Raw genomic sequence first — 23,725 nt, forward strand, 5'->3', positions numbered from 1 at the left:
TGGGTAAATGGTGGGTCACCCACTCAAATGTAGGAAGTACAAGTAGTTGTTGAAAAATAAATGTGGAATATTGTTGAACAATCAACCTACAATAAATTGTTGACAAAAAAAAATATATATGGAAGAATTCATCGATTTACGTGTAATTATGCTTTGGCATTTGGAATAGATCCAATGATATTTATATTATATTATTGCTTTTTTTTTTTTTTTAATTTAAGTTTTTTACTTCAATTTATAATTATAAACCCTAAATCCATTTTTTTTGTTTAAGCCCTAAGATATTTTTTTAAATGCCTAAAAGTCATGTTTAACTTTGGGGATTAAATGTAAGTTTTAATGATTTCATTTGTCCTAACTCACAGACTTTTCAATTTGATTTATTTATAAATATAATATCAATTACATAATAAAATAATAATTTGTTAAAACTTTTTTCATGAATATTTGATAAAAAAAACTTAATACTTATTATTTGACAAATTAAGTTGATTTTAAATTAAATTATGTTCAAAACTTATTACTTAATTTTTATTTTAGTTTTAAGGTTGTTTTGATCAAATTAACTCAAAATTTATTTTAAATCATTAAATTAATATATTTATTTTTATAAATTATAATTAGGGTAAAGGATGTTAAATAATGATGAAGATGATGAAATAGTAAAAAATATTGTGACGACAATTAAAGTTATTTTTTACTTTAAGTTATACTATTAAGTTATTTTATTAAATATATTTTAATTTATTTAATAATTTAAATTAAGTTATTAAATCATGGTAAGTTATTAAGTTAATTTACTCTACATCCACTAAACATATAAATTAAAAAGTATAGTCTCTTTAAGTATATTTAGTAATTTTTCCCAAAACAATTCTTTATAATATTTCTAGATTATTTTCAAAAACAAAATAATTTTTAGAAACATTAAAAATAATTCAAATATTTTTAGGATAAATTTTAAGGAAATTATTTTCAATTAATATTTATCAAATATATAAATATATTTTATAACTTATAATTTCAAGTTTATTATTTATTTCACAATTAATTAAAGTAATGCTTGTATTAAAAGGCAATCATATCTTTATTCCATTTCCTCTTCATCCATATCATATGGAGGATTCTTGTAATCTACTTAGTCTATAAGTATGAATTTATTGCTTTCTTTGCTCCATTAATGATTGATTATATTACTTTACCAAATTTTATAAGAATTCCTCAAAATTATATCACAATTCATGGTTTAAAAATGAGACAGTCGAAGATTCATTTCGATAGGTGATTGATTCGTGGAGATGGTACGAACAAATTTCAAATGCAGAAAGAAAAAATAAATGATAAAAATGATTAAAAATGGTGTTCATGGATTGGATGATGAGTCCCCACAGCAGAGGAGTGGAACCCACCAACATTCATTCCTTAAATGTATAAAGCAGCTGCACCAGAGCCACTGCAATTCCAGACTCACCATTAATTCAATTCATGTATTCTCAAAAGAAGCAAAGAAGGAAGTGCAGAAAAAACTAAAAAAAGTTTCCTCTCAGTTTCTTGTTTTCTTCATCTTTTTCTCTTTCTGTAGTCTATACAGAAAAAGAAACCAATAGTAAAGTAAAGAAGGGCATTGGTTTGAGGACCAGAGGGCGGTTCACGGGTTTTGCAGAGGAAATGTGGAGCATGTTGAGAGGCAGCTTGGTTATGTTTATACTAATATTTTCATGGGTTTCTCATGGGTCAGCTTCTGTGACTTATGACAAGAGATCTTTTATCATTAACGGGCAGAGGAAAATTCTTATTTCTGGGTCTATTCACTACCCAAGAAGCACTCCTGAGGTACCGTGCTTCAAATGCCAATGTGGTTTTTATGTGTTTATGGGTTTCTCTCTTTGACTTTTTTTTTTCCTTTTTAATTTTCTACGGATTTTTCATGCTTTTTTGAATGTGGGTGTCTCTGGTTTGCATTTTTTCAGAGGTTTTGAGGCTTGAATTTTTAATTTTTTTTTTTTTTTTTTTTTTGTGGGTGTTGTTGGGAATTGCAGATGTGGCCAGACCTGATACAGAAGGCCAAAGATGGAGGCTTGGATGTTATACAGACTTATGTGTTTTGGAATGGGCATGAGCCGTCTCGTGGAAAGGTGAATGCAAAGCATATCCTCTTCTCTTGCTTTTGATCGTATTGGATGTTTGGTTGCTGATAAAGGATAGGAAAATGAACAAAATTGAGGATTGGATTTTTTTGTTGTTTGAGGCCGAGGGAACAAAAACCTCCTCCGAACTGAGCCTAACACTCTTGATTTTCTTTTCTTCGGATTTCTCAGTAACCAAACGAAGCGCACCTTTTTCTTTGACTAGGAAAAACTTAATAGGTTTTCCATTTTTCCTTATTATCCTCTTTCAGTATTATTTTGAGGGGCGGTATGATCTGGTTCGCTTCATCAAAGTAGTGCAAGCAGCAGGCCTTTATGTTCATCTCCGGATTGGCCCCTATATCTGTGCTGAATGGAATTTTGGGTAAATTATCAAATTCAACAAAAAAAAAAAAGCGAAATCTTTATTTTCTTAGGATTAAGCATGCTTATATATATATATATATTCAATCTCTGTTTTTTTTTGTCTTTGTTCTGTTTCAAATTCAGGGGATTTCCTGTTTGGTTGAAGTATGTTCCAGGCATAGCTTTTAGAACAGACAATGGGCCTTTCAAGGTTAGCAACGTGGAAACTTTCATCATATCTGCAATACTACTTTCATTATTCCCTTTATTTTGATTGGTAATTTCCAATTACTAAATTTTGGTTTTTGATAAACCATAATTAAGGTGGCAATGCAAGGATTTACGCAGAAGATTGTCGATATGATGAAATCAGAAAAGCTCTTTCAACCTCAAGGAGGTCCCATAATTATGTCCCAGGTGGGAATCATGAGCCCGTACAATCCTTACCATGCGTCTAGAAATGGGGTTTAAGTACTTTCTAGAAATTTGAATCATCTTTTCCATTGAATTATTATTATTGCAGATAGAGAATGAATATGGGCCAGTGGAGTATGAAATTGGTGCTCCTGGTAAAGCTTATACGAAATGGGCAGCAGAAATGGCTGTGCAACTTGGCACTGGAGTTCCATGGGTTATGTGCAAGCAAGAAGATGCCCCAGATCCCGTTGTAAGCAACTTGCAACTTTTTTAACAGTTTTTTTTTCCTTTTTGTCATTTTCCAACTGGCACTTTTATTTCTTTCATTTAGTGTGCCCCGCCGGTAGGGTTACTAACAGTATGTTGTCTATTTAGCTGTGGCCCAAAGAGGGATTTTCATGGCCTCTACTGATGGCCTTGCTATCACTTTCCTATTTTTGATGGGTCCCTGTCTATCTGTTGTGTTTTGTCTTCCTTTTATAAATAGGCTTTGATATTTGTATGGACAGAAATGATGAGCATGTCTCTTTGTTACTTGATAATCTTCTTTGGTTGAAGCTTCGTTATGAGGGTTCAATTAAAAAGATTTACATGGATTTCTGAAGTTGAAAAGTTAGAAAGAAAGAAAGAAAGAAAGAAATTGCTTGAGATGTCGGTAGCTGAAATTTATAATTCACTACAGTTAGGGTAATCAAGACTTCTATGCATCTCTCTTTCTCATATGTGAATTGATTGGTTGTCCAACAGATAGATGCTTGCAATGGTTTCTACTGTGAAAATTTCTTTCCTAACAAGGATTATAAGCCCAAAATGTTTACTGAAGCTTGGACTGGCTGGTAAGTTACACATCCCTGAATTCGCAGTTTTGTTGCACTCTTGTTTATTGCAGTCCTTTCTAAAACCAACACTCATCTTTCTCCTTTTTACCCCCAGGTATACAGAGTTTGGTGGTGCAATACCTAATAGGCCTGCAGAAGACTTGGCATATTCGGTTGCCAGGTTTATTCAGAACCGTGGTTCTTTCATTAATTATTACATGGTAAGTCAAGTGTTTCGTTATTTTTCCAAGTGAGTTTAGTCCAGCTGGTGTATATGAAGTAAAGTTTGGTCTTTTTGTTTCTTATAATCGTCTTTTTTTGGCTCCAGTACCATGGAGGAACAAATTTTGGCCGGACAGCAGGTGGTCCCTTCATTTCCACCAGCTATGATTATGATGCTCCTCTTGATGAATACGGTATGAATATAGGACTTAGCTATAAGCACTGAATATTAGTATCATACTTGTATAATACGGAGAATGGATAATTCAACCAGTTAACACCTCATACAGGAAAAATATCATTGGAAACATCCTGCATATAGAAGCTTTTGAGTGTTCATATACCAATTAGTTTGTGCTACATCATATTTAACTGGTTATCTATTTCATACCAGGACTACCAAGCGAACCAAAATGGGGACATTTGAGAGATTTGCATAAAGCTATTAAGCTATGTGAACCAGCTTTAGTTTCAGCAGATCCCACGGTGACATATCTTGGGACAAATTTAGAGGTTAGGCTCAATTCAGTTGGCTAATGTGTAGGAGTGTGTGTTTTCCAGTTTTCTTTCTTTTGAAACCCCAAAAATGCTATATTTCGCCAAATTTGCTTCACCAGTTTACTGAGCTAAATTAATGGAAGGATGAGATTGCTCCGTTGATTTATGAGAAAATGCTTGCCATAATAAGAACTTCACATCAGAAGAAGATTGGTGAAGTGTTGCGTTATTATTCTTGACATTAACTCCATTTCTCATTGTTGTTGTTTCTAGGCTCATGTGTATAAGGCAAAGTCTGGAGCTTGTGCTGCATTCCTTGCAAATTATGATCCGAAATCTTCTGCAAAAGTGACCTTTGGAAATACGCAATATGACCTGCCTCCTTGGTCTGTCAGTATACTCCCTGACTGCAAGAATGTAGTTTTCAACACTGCAAGGGTAAGGAAAGACTCTTGGCCACAACAAGCATCTTCCATATATTTCCTGCTTTAGCTAAAAAATAATTTGACATTTATTCTAGTCATTTTCTCACTATTTTCATTTTACAAAGCTCATGCACAAAATATTTATTTCTAGAAAACATCATTCTTCTATTTGAGATCTTTTATTTGACTTTGAGAAAAGCTGTCAGAATGAAATGTAGCCCGATAGGCTGCTTTCAAATGAAAGTTTGAGTTGGAGAAAATTTGTTTTCTTTTGAAAATAAATCTATTAGAAGATTCCCAATAATGGATCTTGACACCAGATCAAAATTTCCCTACAGATTGGTGCCCAAAGCTCGCAGATGAAGATGAACCCTGTGAGTACATTTTCTTGGCAGTCATACAATGAAGAAACTGCCTCTGCTTATACTGAGGATACAACTACCATGGATGGATTATTGGAGCAAATAAATATCACCAGAGATGCCACAGACTATTTGTGGTACATGACAGAGTGAGTGTTTTACAGTCAATGATGCTCTTGCCTTATCTGAGACACATTTCAAGAAAGATCATTTTGCTGTGGTTTTTCAGTGATTTTTTTTTAAAAAAAATATTTGATATTCACTCCAGGGTCCATATAAAGCCTGATGAAGGATTTCTAAAGACTGGACAATATCCTGTTCTCACCGTTATGTCTGCAGGCCATGCTTTGCATGTTTTCATCAATGGTCAACTATCAGGTAGATGTCGGGTGGCATTTCATGGAAACCAAGAAGATCTTCTGCTGAACAACCTGAAGTTATGCCTTTGTTTAATTATTCATCTTTTAACTAACTCATCTGTTTTATGGCAGGAACTGTGTATGGGGAACTATCAAATCCAAAAGTAACTTTTAGTGACAATGTAAAGCTGACGGTTGGCACTAACAAGATTTCTTTATTAAGTGTTGCTATGGGTCTCCCGGTTAGTTCTCTTGCTTTAATATTTTCCCTCTATTCTTTGCTACATTATCAGAGACGGGAATGAAGTTTTTGGTCTTTAAATCATCATATTTGTTTAACTTCAGAATGTTGGCCTGCATTTTGAGACGTGGAATGCTGGGGTCCTTGGTCCAGTCACATTAAAGGGTCTGAACGAGGGGACAGTAGACATGTCATCATGGAAATGGTCTTACAAGGTTTGTTGTCTAAATAACATCTCTTCATTCTTCTTGTATTGCCACTTTAACAGGAATTTAATTTGGAATTCTAGAATTAGTCAAGAAAGCACATCACTGAACTTAAAAATCCAGTGGAAACAACAAACTATGAAAAGAATCTTGAAGCAAATGCTAAGGTAGAAAAGTGCATTATTGAAAAAGAGGCAGTCTTATCATTCAACAATTAGTCGGATCAATTGGGTCTTCTTTGAGTGGTTTGGAATTATTTAGTGTTTATGAGTGCACATGAATTATTGAAAAGTGATTGGCAAAGTCAGGTTAAGCATGCTTAATAGAAATATAGGCATAGTCAACGGCCTTTTTTGGTTCAAATTTTTTGTGAATTTTGTCACAATGATAACCACCAGGCACCATAAGCTATGAATAACCCATTTACATGCCCCTGAGCAGATTGGTTTAAAAGGTGAGGCTCTAAACCTTCAGGCCATCACTGGAAGTTCCTCTGATGAGTGGGTTGAAGGATCATTATTGGCTCAAAAGCAGCCCCTCACTTGGTATAAGGTGAGAATCCTCTTGATAAGCAACTAATGCTTTTCCATTTCTCTCCTGAAATCCCAAAGAAAATTATGCAATTTGTTCTAATTTCTATTTATGTTGTGATATTTCCAGACTACTTTTAATGCACCAGGAGGGAATGATCCATTAGCTTTGGACATGAGTAGCATGGGGAAAGGTCAAATATGGATCAATGGTGAAAGCATTGGTCGCCACTGGCCTGCATATACAGCACATGGTAACTGCAATGGCTGTAATTATGCTGGTATTTTTAATGACAAGAAATGCCAAACTGGTTGTGGAGGGCCCTCTCAAAGATGGTAAGAAATGTTCTCATTTTGAGAAAATTTTTCCTTTCTTATACTGTATGTGCTTTTGCAAAATTTTGATGAGTCTATTAATTTCAGGTATCATGTTCCCCGGTCTTGGCTGAAACCAAGCGGAAATCAATTGATTGTGTTTGAAGAATTGGGCGGCAACCCAGCAGGGATTACCCTGGTAAAAAGAACAATGGATAGAGTCTGTGCAGATATTTTTGAAGGGCAGCCATCTCTGAAGAATTCACAAATTATAGGCTCCAGCAAAGTTAATAGTCTGCAGTCCAAAGCTCATTTGTGGTGTGCACCTGGTCTGAAAATCTCTAAAATACAGTTTGCTAGCTTTGGGGTGCCACAAGGGACATGTGGAAGCTTCCGGGAGGGAAGTTGTCATGCCCACAAATCATATGATGCTCTTCAAAGGGTACATACTAAAAACTCAGATAGCTAAATTTTTCCTTTACCCTTCTTTCAATTTGGCAAATTAGGAGATGCTTGCTGGTTGAGCCCTTCGGACTTGTGTTAGGTAACTGATAACTCCACTGTTCAAAGAAAGGGCATGATGTAGTTGAGACCTCAATATAGATGACAAACACTGCATATTCGCCTGGTTTTTTTGAAGAGATGGATGGCAAATAAATGAACAATATCATTTACAAAATAATGATTTCTCATTTGCTTTCCCAAATGTTTTAAGGAAAAAAAAAAATACTCGGGCTCCCACCCTGACCCCCTTTTTCCTAGAAGCCAGTTATCACAAGTTTAAAACTTTTAACCTTTATGCTGATGGGAAATCAATTTTGGTGTGCATTTTCTGTCTACTGGTTCTGGTTCTAGTTCTGGGTCTTCGACTTATGCTCTTCCCAGAAAAAGTTTACAAACTTCTTTTCCAATTATTGTTAAAATTGATTATTTGTCTGAGGCCATTATGTGGCTCAGCCTGTTGAACTGTCTTGAGTTGCTGCTTTCTATGTTTTTTCTTTTTTAATTTTCTAATTACTACAACAATCTCTTGTAGAACTGCATTGGGAAGCAATCTTGTTCAGTATCTGTAGCTCCTGAAGTTTTTGGAGGAGATCCATGCCCAGGTAGCATGAAGAAACTCTCTGTGGAGGCGCTCTGCAGCTGAAGTCCAGCAACATTCATACAACCCAATAAATAAAATCTCATATCAAATCTCATCTAATACATGGCATTTCCTTACAGCTTTCAGATTTTTGTTTTCCCCTTGTGCGTGTTTTTTTGGGTAATTCAAAGGTTACACATACCAGCTTACTAAGGCCAGAGGGTAGAAATTGTACAATCATAGGGCACACCATTTGGCCGAAGCCAAATATATATAGATCATGAAGATGAAGGCAAAGAGCTTCATCTATGTAAACAAAACTACTAGAAGTTATTCATCTATACACAAAGGTTTCAGTCCTTAGAAGTTCATAAGGGAAAAGCCTTATAGATTTCTGGGGTGTCAATATTCTTACGTAATGTAATTACTAGATGAAAGTTGTTTCATTGCCTTGTAAGAATAAATTGAAGAAGCAATAAATTATGGGATTTTAGAATGTATCTGGAGTTTGGCTTCTATTGTTGAATCCCATATTATCTATTATTTCTTGTTTAGCTTCGTACCACATCTAATGTCTGGATTCTGACTTGAAGATTCATCTTTCCATCACCAGAATGTGCCTCATGTGCAGAGTGAAGGCATTTAGGGTACTTTGTAAAGAAGTCTTACCTTTTTAATAATGTGAGTTGTGCTCCTGTCAACATTGCTTACCAGAAACCATTTGCTCTAATAAAGAAACCCTAAGAGATCGGTACACAAGAAAAGGGACAGGGAGTGATTGAGAAAAGGGCGAGTTGACTTACAAAAAATGCAGTTGCATTATCCATCTTTACAGGTATAATTGAACAAAAAATAAACACTTCTTCCCCTCTCCCGCCCTGTCTCGCCAGTAAACACAAATGCTTTACAACCGGATAAGGAAATCACAGAGCAGGTTATGCATGAAAAAAAGGCCTGCCCTCCTCTACAAATTCTCCTCATAAGGAAGATAATTTAATACCCAAGCCATTAATGACATCATCCAGATCTGTGCAACCTTGAAATACTTCTTGGCCTTTGTTCCTCCATTGCACCAGTCTATTGAAGAGATCCATCAGCATAATTCCATCATTGAACTGGAGCAGCTTCTTGATACACTTAATTAAGTACCTGCCTGCTTTGACTTTCACCTGGCAAATAAATTCTAGACCACTCTCATCAGTCTCAAATAATGAAGCTGCCATGCTCACAACAACATCAGTTAATCTGAAGACAAGAGAAGCTCCTGCTGCCGCCTCCTCCTTAGTATATTCTTCAGTCCACATTATCAAATCTTTTTGTCCTTCAGAATCCAGTTTCAAATGCTTCAATGCACCAGAATGAGTTTCTCTTAACCGAGGTATTGTACCTGTTGCAGAATAATGCAGAAGCATCTCACATCCAGATTCATCTAAATAATAGGGGTACCCAATCAAGATGCCTAAAGGAATTCTTCTAAATAGCACACTGTGCTGAAATCTCAGACTGTAGGATAAGTTATGTTCACAAAATGCCAGGCTACTGGCAGTTTTATACTGATTCTTCGTATAGCTGTTCTGGAATTCCTTCAGCCAGAGAACAATAGTTTCATAGTTGTACTCTTTTGGGAGATTATAGTCCCCTTTGTAAACAGGAAATTTGGTTTTCTTGAGTTTCTTTCTGTAGTCAGCTATTTCTTTGTTATATGTATCTGACCTAAATTGTTTCAGAGTCCAAGACCCTGATAGTTTAGTCAGCCAATCAACCAGAAGATCCTGATGAGATTTGTCAGCAGGACTCAGAATCCATGCAATGTACCTTGCTGCAGCAGAAGAAAAACAAAGTGGTTCTACATCATGCCTTTTCTCAGTTCTGGGTACCCCTATTCCACATTTTGAATAAAAATTGTCTTGAAAACTTTTCTCGGAGAAGAGTAAAACAGAAGCAAAAAAGAACCAATCTGGGAAGTTCATTGCTGCAGCCCTGCTATGCAACAAATGAAATATAAGTCATCAGAGGTAGATCAGGATGGGATGGTGTCAATTCCATAGTTTTTCTTGATGCAAACTTGTTAAGTGAGAAATGAGAATTTACCAGACAGATTTGTGACCTATTGTTGAAATCTTCATAGGCACTTGCTTGATGGTAGGCATGGAATGGTTTCCAGCATGAGAAATTGGTACATTAATGATACTAACTAAATGCAGAAAACTCTCGGATGAGAGGGTTCCAGACAGAATTCTGTACACGTGATGATTGTAGGGAAAATACGCGATAGAAAATGGCAGCTTTGATCCCATTTCTACTGATATTCCCCACCCTGTTGGTCGGGAAACTACATCTAGTATCATGGAGACTACTTCAATTAGAAGCTGGAGTACAGAAGCCAGACCCCTGTTACACAAGTTAAATAGTGGATCAGACTGCTAGTTGAACTGGTAAAATGGCTTGAAATGTATGATAGGTTTAAAAAATATGTTAGATATTTATAATTAAATATTTATCCTATGTTTCATCTAATAACCAAATACAACATGATGATGGTCATCAAACCTGAACTGAGTTAATCTCAGAACTGGGCATCTCCTTAGTATATCATGCCTTTCCATTATAACATGTATGATTAAAACTTCATTGCACAATTATTTGCAGCAAATGCTTAGTATGCATACTGTAACCATCCCTAACTCAAGGGTGCAAACAAGGATAGCTGACAGCAGGAGAGTGTTTTGCAATTCAATTCACTGTAGAAAAGATATTGATTAACAAGTTGGAAAAAGAAGGGGAAAAAAAAGGATAAACCAAAGACCAATGCTCCAAACATTTGATTGGTAAAAAGTGGTCTAATGAATTCCAAATGTAACAAGGACAAACAAATTTGAACTTTAAAATAAGCTAAACAGAGAATTTCCATCTTTTAGGAGCTTGAGATGCCAACACTTCTAGAAGCTATAAAACTGAAGTGCAAATAAAGGCAACCATTTTTTTTTCATGGGGTCTGTTTTAGATATTAACTATAAGCACATGGTAAGTGGATATTCATGATGCAGTAGTGAAGTAAAAGCAATCTGCAGGAAGTAAGCCAATATCTGAAAATTATGAAAAATATGAATTTATATGGACGAAAGCCACTGAAAATATTATCAGAAGCTCTATGAAGATGAATGCAACCATCAGCCCATGGCACATATTGAATATAATAAAGTTGGAAGCAAAGTTCCTTCAAGCAGGATAAAAACAAAGAGAGACAAGTAACAAGTCAAACAGCTGAAGAATCAAAATGATCAAGAAAAAGAAACTTACGTGATTAGAAACCAATTATGTAATAGAGCTCTGGTCTCAACAAACATAGTGGGCGAAAGTACCAAGCATATTATTATAGAACGCCAATCCATCCTCTCATGAAATTCCTTATTCAAACAAAGGAACGGCCTCTTCATAGTGTCTTGCAAAATTTTTGAAACATCATGCTTCAGAATTAGTGGATCAAGATACCACAATAGCAATCTGAAAAAAAAAAATCATAAATTCAACTTATAAGAATTTCCAAAAACCATAAAAGAAGGCTGGAGATTAGGGTAAAAAGTAACAGGAAATGAGCTTTCAGTGAAGGTTCTATTCAAAAAGGACAAAGTCCTATCTCTTACAGGGAGAAGTTATCCTATTAAGGGGCTCACTCAAGACAATAAAATAATAATAAAACAGCTTTAAACATGCTTAAAAGCTCTTTAATTTGTTGATCATGTTCGATGACATCAAAATTAACTATTTGCTACTACTTAAATATTAAAGTCCATTGCACACCTGAATGGTATTTCATGGTTTTTAAGGGAGAATTCTCCGGGAAAATGGCAAAGCAGCTTTGAAATATTGTTACTTCTTTCCTTGATCGATTGTTCATGTAGAATTGGAGTTAATGGGAATAGACATCGGTAGCGAGATGACAATGCTGCTACTCTTACGACAGCATATGATAACAAAAGTGGAAGCTTCCCTGCAACAACAACAAAAATGATTTTTACAGATTTAACTAAATGGAAAAATAGCACTTAAATGTCATATCTGAATCACTGAAATATAATTGAAAAAAAATGCAAACTAAAATATAATACAAAATTCAATAATCAAATCAATTTCACAAACCCACCATGTCCCTTTAATCTCCCGATAACATCAGTACACGCCTCGATCAATTCCGTGCAATCATCACGAGAAATCGAGCTACCGATTAGAAAAACCTCTTCCCTCTGAAACCTTGAAACCTTACAAGATATTGAAGAAGAAATAACAGCAACAATTGTCTTCACCAGATACTCAACCCTCGATTCGAAAACCTATACAATCACAATCGATAAGAACTCAAAGCAGAGCAGTTTCCAAGGAAAATAAAAAATCCTAACCCCAGAATCTTTGCTCAAGTAGGGAGAACTGGCCTGCGGTGCTTTGAAACACATCAGAGATAGAGCAGCGTCCAAAACCCTAACACTAGAACCTTCGTCGTCGAGGTTGAGGGATCGATTCAGCTCCGAAATGGACGGATCAGATGCTCCTTCGAAGCAATCCTCATTTTTATCCGTTGGATATAGGGTTTTGAGATTCGAAGCTAGCCGAACGAAGAGATCGGTTATTTCTGGTAATCTGCTCATTTCGGAGGGTGAAGTGCAGATGCTTCCCGCCAAATTGCTTATTTCAAAGGCTTTGGAGGGTTTGTTAATGGGCCATTGGTTAGGCCCATTGGTGGTATAAGCCCGATGTCTGGACTCAAACGGGTTCTTGGGTTGGGCCTAGAGTATTGATGGGCTCAATTTGAATTTGGAGGAGGAGAACTAATTTTGAGAGAACTGTAAGCATTTTCCAATATTTGAAAGTATTTTTTATAATAAAAATTAGAAATTTGGTTAATTTAAAAAAATTCCTTTTAAAAATCTAGAAAATCAATTATTGGATTTGTGTTCAATAAATATTTCTTCTAAAAATCATTTTTTTATTATAATTATTATATTTTTTTATAAAATTATAAAAACACTATAAACAAAAATACGAATTCGTTTGACAATGATTTTAAGTAATACTTTTAGTCTAAAAAATATTTTTGAGAAAATTAAGTGCTTAAAAAAATTTTAAAAAAAACCTATAAAAATATGTAAAATAACTTATAATATTGAAAAATCACCAATAATGTTTTTTTTTTTTATAAAAAAAACGCTTGATAAGTAAAAACATTATAAAATGTACTTTACTACCGACGGAAAGTACTTTCAATGGAATCAAATCTAAATGGACACGGGGGCTTGTCCGACACCTTTAAAATATGTTACCAAACAAACTTAAAACTTCAATTTTCTATTCCTTGAGTCATACCAACAAGATTACTAATACTAGATTTTCAATGAGAAGATCTTAAACTTAGAAAATCTTTGTGATTGATCTTATAATTGTGCCAACTAAATATCCCAACCCATTTAACACACCATGGATATCCCTTTTGTTTTTAAACAATTATTTGGAACCCCACAAGTCAAAATGGGCATCAAATCATAAAACTTTGTTTTGTAATGGTGGTTCCCTGGCTGGCTTAAAATAGCTTGGACCATTCATTAAAGTGAGAAATCCAAGGAGATGGTGGTTTGAATCATCAGTTATTAGGGCTAGGGAAGCCTCCAAAACCTCTGTTTCACCCTAGGAGTAGGGCTCTAGATTCCTTCACACCAAGGTTTTAAGACACCCCCATTTGTATTTTTAAGGTAAAAGGGTATGATGGACACACCATGATGACCACAAGCCCCTCCCCCTTTTAAAAGCAAAATGTTGAGATACCCACATGATAATATACTTAAATTACTGATCTTCTCTTTCAATTTATTGGGTGTCAAAGGATAGAAAAGTTATTCTGATTTAGATACATAATGATTAAAGCAAACAGTGACCCCCCCTCATGTGTAGACTGTGTAGTGGGACTTTATAATCTGAGATTTGGAGATCATCGACATGGATCATTAGGTTTAAGAACTTGGGCATGTAAAGACAGTTGAAAAAACAAAAGGTAAAAATGGGTGCATTAGGTGGGGTTTAGGTTCATCATTTCAATGATCATCATGCTAATAAAGCTAAAAAATCAACTAACTAAACAACCGTAAAAATTTTCGTACTAAGTTGAATGTTGTGACATACTTCACCTAATTAAAGTAATGTGAGAGTAGTCTTTGGTGGACACACAAGAAATGTCTGCAAATCCCACAAAGGAAAAAAGAAGAGCTAGGGAATTCATTCACCTTCTTCAAAGATCACATCAAAGACAATAGAATAAAGCTTAAGACTTTTCTAGTTCTCAAAGTAGAATAATTGGGGGAAGACTAATGGGGTATGGAAGTACATGCATTATGCTTTACACCATGAAGAAGAAATTAGATGTAACAAATTGGAGGTACCACCACCCATGGTCCCATGGGACCTGCACTTTGTGTGTCAAGGATGAAGGGGGCCCAACAACAAACTGCGCCCTGATGGTTAGGAAAGTGATCCAAAGCAGACAAGTAATGAAGTGGTTAAGCTCAGGGGTTAGTTATAATTAGGGGTTTGATCATTTGCGGAAGGATGAGATGGGGATATTAGGATATGTAGAGGAATTATGGAGAAAGAAGACTAAGGGATCATCATCAACCTAACAAAGCATTATTTGTTAAGAAAAAAGAGGGGTTGATAATGATGAGTAGTGGCAGAAGCAGAAAAGAGGGTCAAGAGATGTTGGATTAGGGCAGTGGGTGGTGGGGGGGTGGGGAAGGGAGATTCTCCTTTGTTTGTTTATGTTAAATAGATGAATCAGACAAGGACAGGGTGACAGATTGGTCTGCGATATGCACAATCATCAAAGGGTGATTGAAACCAGCAAGAGGCAAAAAGAGACAGCAAGTGGGCCATTCCAGTTTTTTTGGGGGAGAGCCTTGCAATTGCTATACAATAATAGAGTCTCTGTGAACAGCTTTCTTGATTTGACTATTCATTGCCCCCAAACAGAACACCCTAGAAAGCCAAAGCCCTCAAAGCAGATTTTAAACCTAGTGCTACTGCTATGAATCATGTGAAGTTTTTGTTGTTGAGCTCAGTGGGATGTGTGGAAGGCTAGTCTCTCTTTTTTTAAAAAAAAAAATTCAACTGTGATGGGGTGGGGGGCAAATTCAATTAATCATCTGGCATATTGGGCACAAGAACCTCTGCAATATTTGCTTGTGGACAGTCATTTTCTGTCTCTAGCATTCAGAGTGTGGATTTGCTCTGTAGAGAAATCTAGGGTACCAACTGGGTAGGCCATTAGTACTGTCTACTAAGAGCTAACTGTCTTAATGTATTGTCTGGCGTTTGCATGGAATGGGACCTATCATTGAAATGGGGTCCAATCTTAGAGAGCTTCTGCACTAATGATCTAAGCAATCAGAGGGTGATGAGCATCCCAAAAGTGTTTCTGTCTCATTGTTTAAGGACCATTGGCCACTTGGACCGGTTGCATCTGATGCAGTTCTTGTACTAATCCCTTCTTCATGTGAAGCTACCTATACTTTGAGCCAGCTCATGCATTGTCCCAAAGTTCCACACCCCCCCACCCCCCTCAATTCTCCCACTGGCCTTTAAAACCAAAGGCCAGTCTCCCGTAGAATTTATATATCACTGGTGTGCGTGTGCGTGCGTGTGTGATAAGGGTGTGTTTGGATTGAGGAACACAATCTCATGGGGCAGAGAGAAACAAGCAAGAAAGCAAAGAAAGCTACTGATGAGAAGATTCCAACCTGGAAAGAGCCGGGTTTATCGGATCCTGTCCAGTTAGAGAGAGATATGATAGGATCTAAAGATTTTCTCCTTCTTCTTTACTTTAGCTTTCAAATATTCAATGCCCATTACATAATCTCAACTTGGTTTGCATTGAAAGATCAACAGATATTATCAAACTCACAAACATAGAGAAAGCAATAGAAAAATGAAAAGAAGCTTCTTTAATTCATTCAGTACATCTAAAAATGTCCCCATCTCTCTTTCACCTCTCAATAATTTTTTTTTCTCTCCCTCCCCCCACTATTGCCCACTTTGTAGAAAGAGAGGAAAAAAACAAAGAGTAGCAAAATGCTTTAGATGAAATTGAGAAGGAGATCATAGAAAATAGGTGTTGAAAAAAGTGGCTGGTATTCTAATGCTGCAACAACTCTGAAACCCCAACACAGTTATAGTGTTGCAGAAGCCTATTGGCTTCTCTGAGGCCACTAAAATAAGCTCCATGAGTTGTAGAGTAGTGGGTTCTGTGTGTTGCTTCCCCTGCAAATAGAATTTGAAGTGGAGGGCAAGCATTAGCCCCACTCTTGCTGCTTTCAGGCAATGGCTTGGCCATGGAGTCTAAATCTTCTCCACTTGATCCCACCCCCACATAACTGTATGATCCCCTGAAGAGAGGGTCAGTGCCCCATTTGCTCTTCAGAACCTTTATAAATTTCACTTCACTTCCATTGGAGCTCTCCACAGGATTCACATTCCCATTGCATAATTCATGGGATTTAGACTTTGATAGAAGGCTTGTCACTGTAACTGAAACCCCATTAAGAATCTCCTCATCTTTCATCTTTTCAAGCTCCAGAGCTTCTTTTCCTGCAAACCAAGATAGTAGCACACTTGAATTGTTGTAGATTGGACACACAGAAGCTGTCCTCCTCATCCACCACGGGATTTTTTGATGCCTCAGTTCAGAGTCTGATCTATGAAAAACCATTTGTAGGAATGGGAACTTGTTCAACTTCTTCCCCTCATGGTCATGGCTTGGACTTAATTGAACAAACAACTTGTTGACAACCCCATATCCAAGCCTTGATATTGCCTCAGTCTTGAAGGAGGGAAGTGGAGGATTGAAGAGACCTGAATCTCCACAAATTCCAGCTTTAAGCACCCCCAAAGAGACTGTAACAATGACATGATCAGCTGACATAGTCGATCCATCACAGAAATGTAGCTTCACTGGCCTACTTCCATAACCATTTTCCACCTCCACTGATCGATGGCACTCAGGCTGCCACTCAATTTTGGTGACTTCCCGGCCTAGTTGGATCAATCCAGCAGGTAGAACAGACGCTAAAGCTTCAATTATGCTCAGGTAACCTTTAGCAATGGTGACTTCTTCCCCTGGAAACATTATATACTCGCTTTCTGCATCATAATCCAGAGTTGACAGATCACCTGCAGATGTGTAAGTCCTTTGAGTGCTCTCATGCATTGCAAAAATGGCTTCTTCCAGCAACTTCCTGCTCCAATTACCATACCCCTTGATCTCCTCTCGGTCTTTGACAGAAGCCCAGTAAGCATCTAGGCCACGCCGAAGAAAAGTCCCAACACTGAGCTTGCCAAAGCCGCCACCATTGATAGTAGAGACCTTGGAAGCCTTAGCTCCAAGCTTGACATAATCAACTTCTTCACTGCAAACACTATCTTCAATCAGCTTCCCCTGAGAAAAATCCATCAGTTTCTTAAAAAGAGTGGACACAGGGTCTACCGTGGAGGGGCCTAGCTCAAACCCGCCTTCAGCCATGGTTGTGGGGGAGTCCAGGTAGCCATCCATGCACTCCCAAGGCTGGTCAGACTCCAGTGAGTGGAGTTCTTGAGCCATCTTGTGAATTGGGCTACCCACAATGCCATGAATCCAAGTTGCACCCATCTCAATCCGGTCACCACCAAACTGAGAAGTGTTTATCCTTCCTCCAATTCTAGTCCCTCCTTCCACCACACAGAGCTCAAACAAATCTTTGAAGCCAGTGGAGGTGTAGAGCTTGTTGGCAGCTGTGAGACCAGCCATTCCTGCTCCAATTATCACAATCCTTGGCTTCTTGGCCACCATTGTTGCTACCCTCTCCTCTCTTCTGCTACTTTCACCAGCACACCAAAAGATAGACTCAAAAAGATAGAGAGCAAAGTGAGGGGAACTGTGAGGTGAGATTGAGTTACTGATTAGGAATTTATAAGAAGTAGTCTGGTATTTGGCTTCTTGGTACTCATTTTTACATTATTTTTTTCTCTAATAAAGACAGGGCTCTACTTTTCTTCAACTCTACTAGTAACATTGGCTCTATACAAAACTCCCCAATTCCCCAATTCCCCTACTCACTCTCCCTCAACTCTTCCCATTTCCCCTCTATATCTCAACTTACTTTGGCCATATCTTACATGCCATGTATCATTCATATTGCCTTTTTCCAAAGTCACATGTAAATCTGGGTTAACGACGGCCCACCAACTGAACCTATGAATGGTCCTGATTGGTCCATGGCATGTTGTTGATGAGTCATGACCCTAGCAATGACACTGATGTAACAATAATAACCACTACATGAATGGACTTGTACACAGGTAATTTTCACTTGGCCAGCATCCACCCCAATTTCAGGGCACCCCACCAAGTCTAAGACTTGTCTCTGCCCTTGCAATGCCTCATTCAACCCCATCCCTAAACTTAAATTCATTATGCTGTTTTTGTGAATCAGCTTAGTGTTCTTCTGGGTAGGTCAAACCTTTTATGACATTTTAAGTTACATTAATTTTGGATTTATTTTTAAAGTCATAACTTGTTGATTAAATTTTGGAAGCAACCTGCAGCCAAAAAACAAAATTAAATTAATCAGTATAATGGCATTAAAGAGAGGGAACTTCATGGCCAAATTTGAAAGGTAGCTTTGGAGAAAGTTGAAAGAAATATGTGACCTTTAAGCTATCTCCTTCTTTTCTTTCATCCTCCTAGAAGGCCCTTCTTTAAGCTACTTTTACTTATCACTTCATCTGTGAATCAATGACAGAGTACCTAAAATTTATGGGGATTCTATCTCTCTAGTGATGGATTACTCTCAAATCTCTCTTCCCTTTTTACCTATTTTCCTTTTTTTTCTCTTTGGGATGTTAAATGTGGTGGGGATTGATTGGTTGAGATGTGCCTCTCACCAATCAACAACCATATCCATGTTTGATTAATTATTTTCCCCTTTTCCCTATGTAGGAAACTGATGAATCATCAAACTCCACACCTGGATTTTTTAGTCTAAACAAACCCATTTCTGATGACAAATCTTCTCAGCATGAATCATATGAACATTGAAAGTTTTGGTTAGTATTCTAAAATCATTGTGTTCGACCTTCAGTGGAATTATGGAGAATGAGTTTGGATTTGAGTTGAAGGCAACTGTGATCATTTTTGGATGGAAATGAGCATCATGATTGGTGTTTATTAGTATGACCCATGCATCATTATCATTATTATAATTAAAGTCCCATGCATTTTCTTTTTCTTTTTCTTTTTTCTTTATTTTTAATAATCCTCTTTTACAAAGTTATACTGTGTGCATTTTTTTAATTAACAATATTAGCCTCCAAACCCTTGATCATATCTTCATGAAAGGCAGTGCAGATTTGTAAGTATCATAATTAGATTAAAATATGGAAAGGGTGTTGGTAGATTATATGAGTTCGATAAGATGTTTTTCCAGTAAATTCATAAAAAGTCGATTTAGGGTTTTTGTGCGTAATGATTATAAAATATATTTCATATGTCAAATGGGTATCCTCTAATAATCAAACTTCATTTATTTTTTATTAAGAATCGATTGTAATACTATCTGTCTCAACTCTTATTATTCATATATACCATGAACTTCTCTTATTCTTCAAGAAACAAAAGATATTATGAATTGATTTCAAGACATTAAATAAATGAGCATCATGTTATCACTTTCTTTAGTTGAAATTCTGTTATAATAATATTTATTTAGTTAAAAACACTTAAGCATAGGTATTACTAATAACTATTAGTACAATTCATAAATAAATTGACTAACTCGATTGCAATGATTCTAAGGGCCAATGGGTATCCTCCTTTGCATTATAAAATTAATTTTGCATTCATTAAAACCCTAATAAGGTGTATAAGTTAGAGGTAATGCATCATTATCAAAGCTTAATCAAGGCAAGTCAAATATTGACAAGTTCCTATTATTGCTCCACATCGTCTCTTGTGACCATTTTTTCTTGAGCACCCAATCCTTAATTTCACCATCACATGCTTTCCCTACTTCCACAATTAATCAAAATAAATACATTGTACCAAAGACAGTATATGTTAACTTGCATCATATACATTAAGTTCCACTCAATCCAATCTTACCATATGCAAATCGAAAAACTATATCAATTCATTAAATTAGACCTGAACCAAATCATAATTTTATCTATCTCATAAACATCTTAAAAAATTTTAAGATACTAATTCAATATCATGTCGAACTTAAAATCTGAACCCTTGATATATTAAATCTAAACCATTAGAGATTTTTAAGATCAAAATAAAAATAAGAGTCTCAATATCGATATCGACTTGTTATATATCAAAAAACAAGATTAATCAGATCATATCATGTATATATTTTATATCTTATTACTTTATCTTTCAATCATATTATTTAGCAATTTAATCACATTGTATAATTTCAATGATTAAAATCATTCGTGAGTCCAATGATTTAAAGCACATCATATATTATCAATGATTTGGATGAGACTACAACTATGCATTTGGTATCCTAGGTTTTTTCTCATGAGAAATGAGGGTTTTTTAATATGTTATTGTAAACACTTTTATATGGTGGTGCAAAAACCATTCCGTGGCATAGAGAAACCCTGAAAAAGGATGGGGAAGGACAAAAATAGACCCATCATAATCTAAATTGAAAAATAAAAAATAAAGACAATGATAAAACTTAAGGTGATGGAAGAGGTGTAGGGTTGGGAGTGGGCTTGTGTCACATCTGTGTGTGTGGCATTCCCTCATGGAGGAGGAGAAGAAAATCAGAGGTAAATTGACTAGTTGTTTTTATTTAATGTAAGAGAAGGTGTTGGGGGATGGTATCATTGGAATGGGGATGATAATAGACTTATAGTTGGCAAAAATCACTTTAAATTTTATGGGGATATGGAACAATTGATAGGAAAATGATGGGATGGGAGAAAAAGTAGTGATGGAATGGTATCATTTCACTTTTCATTTTCATTATGATATGCCTTACGTCACCCACATTTACTTTCATGTGGTTGTGAAAATCCATACATAAAAATAAAATAAAATAAAATAAATTCACAAAAAAAATAAAAAAATTGAGAATATGCTCAATTCAATACACAGATTCCTTTCTTCTTCCTCTTCATTTTTTTTTACTGCCCCACTCCCATGTAGGGTTCTTGAGCCACAAACTCTTCCCCTCTTTTAATCTTTTGGCTGCCTCTGCATTTGCTTTTGTTTTGGTTGGTGTGTTGGGATTGGGATTGGGATTGGGATTGGGGTTTTGCTTTCAAAATCTATGTCTTTTGGGATTGGAGTTGACCATGAGTTTAGAGCACTAGGGTCTAATTCAAAACTAGTTAATTTATTTTCATTATTACTAGTAAGAAAAAAAAAGTCTACCATGTTCTTAAAAAGTAAAAAATATGGACTATTGAAATATATAATAAATTTGCATTTTTTAAAATCAAAATACAAAAAATAAAAATAAGACACTTGTAAAAACACGATGTTATCTATAATTTTGAATAGTATTTTTTATATAGATATAATAAAAGACACCACCGATTAAATTATATTACATATACATTAAAGTCTGAGTCCTAATCTTATTTGTTTTTACTTGTATGTTTTGATTAACGATGTAAATTTTAGTCTCACAATATATTTATCAATCGGTCCAAATTTGAATTTCGATAGATACAATTATGATACAATAACATTTTCTTAAAAACAAACGTTAGAATCAATATACAAATATATAAGGTTTATGATTTACAAATAAACAGTTTCACAATGTTATCGTATCTCAGTCTTACAATATATATATATCAACCGGTCCAAATTTGAATTTGGATAGATACAATTATAATACGACAATATTTTCTTAAAAGCAAATGTCAAAATCAATATACAAATAAATAGGATTTATGATTTACAAATAAACAGTCTCACAATGTTATCATATTTCAGTCTCACAATATATATATCAATCGGTCTAAACTTGAATTTGGATAGATACAATTATGATATGATATTATTTTCTTAAAAACAAATGTCAGAATCAATATACGAATAAATAGGATTTATGATTTACAAATAAACAGTCTCATAATGTTATCATATCACAGTTTCACAATATATATATATATATATAAAAGATACAACTATGATACGATAATATTTTCTTAAAAGCAAATGTCAAAATCAATATACTAAATAAATAGGATTTATGATTTACAAATAAACAGCCTCATGATGTTATCGTATCTCAATCTTACAATATATATATCAACCGGTCTAAATTTGAAGTTGGATAGATACAACTATGATACGATAATATTTTCTTAAAAGCAAATGCCAAAATCAATATACAAATAAATAGGATTTATGATTTACAAATAAACAGTCTCATAATGTTATCGTATCTCAGTCTTACAATATATATATCAATCGGTCCAAATTTGAATTTGGATAGATACAACTATGATACGATAATATTTTCTTAAAAGCAAATGTCGGAATCAATATACAAATAAATAGGATTTATGATTTACAAATAAACAGTCTCATAATGTTATCATATCTCAGTCTTACAATATATATATATCAATCAATTCAAATTTGAATTTGGATAGATACAACTATGATATGATAATATTTTCTTAAAAGTAAATGTCACAATCAATATACAAATAAATAGAATTTATGATTTACAAATGAACAGTCTCACAATGTTATCGTATCTCAATCTTACAATATATATATATTAACCTATCCAAATTTGAATTTGGATATATACAACTATGATACGATAATATTTTCTCAAAAGCAAATGCCAGAATCGATATACAAACAAATAAGATTTTTATGATTTGCAAATAAATCGACTTGACCCATTTTAGACCCGAGTCTAATTTTCAACCAAGATTAAAATAAAAATAAAAAGTTTTATTTAAAGCAATAATATTAATGAAATGTAGGGTTATGACTCATGGCGCCCAACTCAATTATTGTCACCTTTCCGCAATCTTGTTACAACGACGTGGGGCAACTTAAAAAAATATCTTGGAGACATTAGCTAACTTTTTTGGGCACCTTTGCGTGAAGAAATTTAATTACATAAGATTTTTTTGCATGTGTTAATAAAGAAATTACGTGTTGATAGTTGAGAGGAGCAGCACATTATCAATTCAATGTATTCATGTTTAGGCTTATTTTCACTAGACAATAAAGATGATGTTCCATGAACCATATGTGAAATTTCCAAATATAGGACAACATCTTTTTTCAAAGAAAGCCAAAGAATAGGGAAATAGATATTATTTGATGTCAAGACCACCAACATTCAAGTCGACAAGAGTCAACATTACTTTGACGCCTATGGTGGATTGCCCCTTTTTTATAAAAACTATTCTTTATAAATAATTAAAACAAAACTATTTTAAAAAATGATTTTGGGTTTTCATGAAGACTTTAAAAGTTCGTTGAAAATGAAAATAAAATAAAAAATAATCGAAGCAAATTTGTTGTTAGTCGGGTTTGTTATGTTACAAAACTATTTGCTATTCTAAGTAATAGAAAATCATTTTCGAGAACAATTTTCAAATAATGAGTATATGTTTCTTATTCAAATTAAATTAGAAGTATATAGAGATCGTCGAAATTTGATTGGGATTTGATGTAAAAATGTT

At 35.0% G+C, this 23,725-nt stretch overlaps 3 protein-coding genes across 3 annotated transcripts; 1 reads left to right on the forward strand and 2 right to left on the reverse strand.

Annotated features, from left to right (window-relative positions):
• The first annotated feature begins 1,449 nt into the window (after positions 1 to 1,449).
• Positions 1,450 to 8,469, forward strand: LOC117925068 (beta-galactosidase). Its single transcript, XM_034843890.1, has 19 exons — positions 1,450 to 1,833; positions 2,040 to 2,135; positions 2,399 to 2,511; positions 2,637 to 2,703; positions 2,817 to 2,909; positions 3,016 to 3,159; positions 3,657 to 3,745; positions 3,843 to 3,948; positions 4,056 to 4,143; positions 4,344 to 4,462; positions 4,721 to 4,885; positions 5,211 to 5,383; positions 5,503 to 5,612; positions 5,726 to 5,835; positions 5,939 to 6,049; positions 6,482 to 6,592; positions 6,701 to 6,906; positions 6,994 to 7,327; positions 7,922 to 8,469. The coding sequence occupies exons 1-19, from the start codon at positions 1,669 to 1,671 to the stop codon at positions 8,030 to 8,032; spliced, it is 2,511 nt and encodes an 836-aa protein (XP_034699781.1). The 5' UTR covers positions 1,450 to 1,668; the 3' UTR covers positions 8,033 to 8,469.
• A 207-nt stretch (positions 8,470 to 8,676) lies between these two features.
• On the reverse strand, positions 8,677 to 12,612 carry LOC117924820. Its single transcript, XM_034843527.1, has 6 exons — positions 12,367 to 12,612; positions 12,114 to 12,300; positions 11,771 to 11,960; positions 11,270 to 11,473; positions 10,061 to 10,360; positions 8,677 to 9,952 (listed from the first exon to the last, which is right to left on the reverse strand). The coding sequence occupies exons 1-6, from the start codon at positions 12,610 to 12,612 to the stop codon at positions 8,947 to 8,949; spliced, it is 2,133 nt and encodes a 710-aa protein (XP_034699418.1). The 3' UTR covers positions 8,677 to 8,946.
• Positions 12,613 to 15,844: 3,232 nt separating this feature from the next.
• LOC117925674 (probable polyamine oxidase 5) lies at positions 15,845 to 18,058 on the reverse strand. Its single transcript, XM_034844740.1, has one exon. The coding sequence runs from the start codon at positions 17,829 to 17,831 to the stop codon at positions 16,143 to 16,145; it is 1,689 nt and encodes a 562-aa protein (XP_034700631.1). The 5' UTR covers positions 17,832 to 18,058; the 3' UTR covers positions 15,845 to 16,142.
• Between the last annotated feature and the right edge of the window lie 5,667 nt (positions 18,059 to 23,725).

Source organism: Vitis riparia, chromosome 11 (assembly GCF_004353265.1).
Source record: "Vitis riparia cultivar Riparia Gloire de Montpellier isolate 1030 chromosome 11, EGFV_Vit.rip_1.0, whole genome shotgun sequence".
Lineage (NCBI taxonomy): Eukaryota > Viridiplantae > Streptophyta > Magnoliopsida > Vitales > Vitaceae > Vitis > Vitis riparia.

Excerpts from the sequence above, each read along its gene's own strand:
- LOC117925068 (XM_034843890.1), top strand. The coding sequence starts at position 1,669 with ATGTGGAGCATGTTGAGAGGCAGCTTGGTTATGTTTATACTAATATTT. Across the intron at positions 2,704-2,816 it reads CAGACAATGGGCCTTTCAAG|GTGGCAATGCAAGGATTTAC; the intron begins GTTAGCAACGTG and ends ACCATAATTAAG. Across the intron at positions 6,593-6,700 it reads AGCCCCTCACTTGGTATAAG|ACTACTTTTAATGCACCAGG; the intron begins GTGAGAATCCTC and ends TGATATTTCCAG.
- LOC117925674 (XM_034844740.1), bottom strand. The coding sequence starts at position 17,831 with ATGGTGGCCAAGAAGCCAAGGATTGTGATAATTGGAGCAGGAATGGCT.
- LOC117924820 (XM_034843527.1), bottom strand. The coding sequence starts at position 12,612 with ATGAGCAGATTACCAGAAATAACCGATCTCTTCGTTCGGCTAGCTTCG. Across the intron at positions 12,301-12,366 it reads ACTTGAGCAAAGATTCTGGG|GTTTTCGAATCGAGGGTTGA; the intron begins GTTAGGATTTTT and ends GTGATTGTATAG. Across the intron at positions 11,474-11,770 it reads AACCATGAAATACCATTCAG|ATTGCTATTGTGGTATCTTG; the intron begins GTGTGCAATGGA and ends TTTTTTTTTCAG.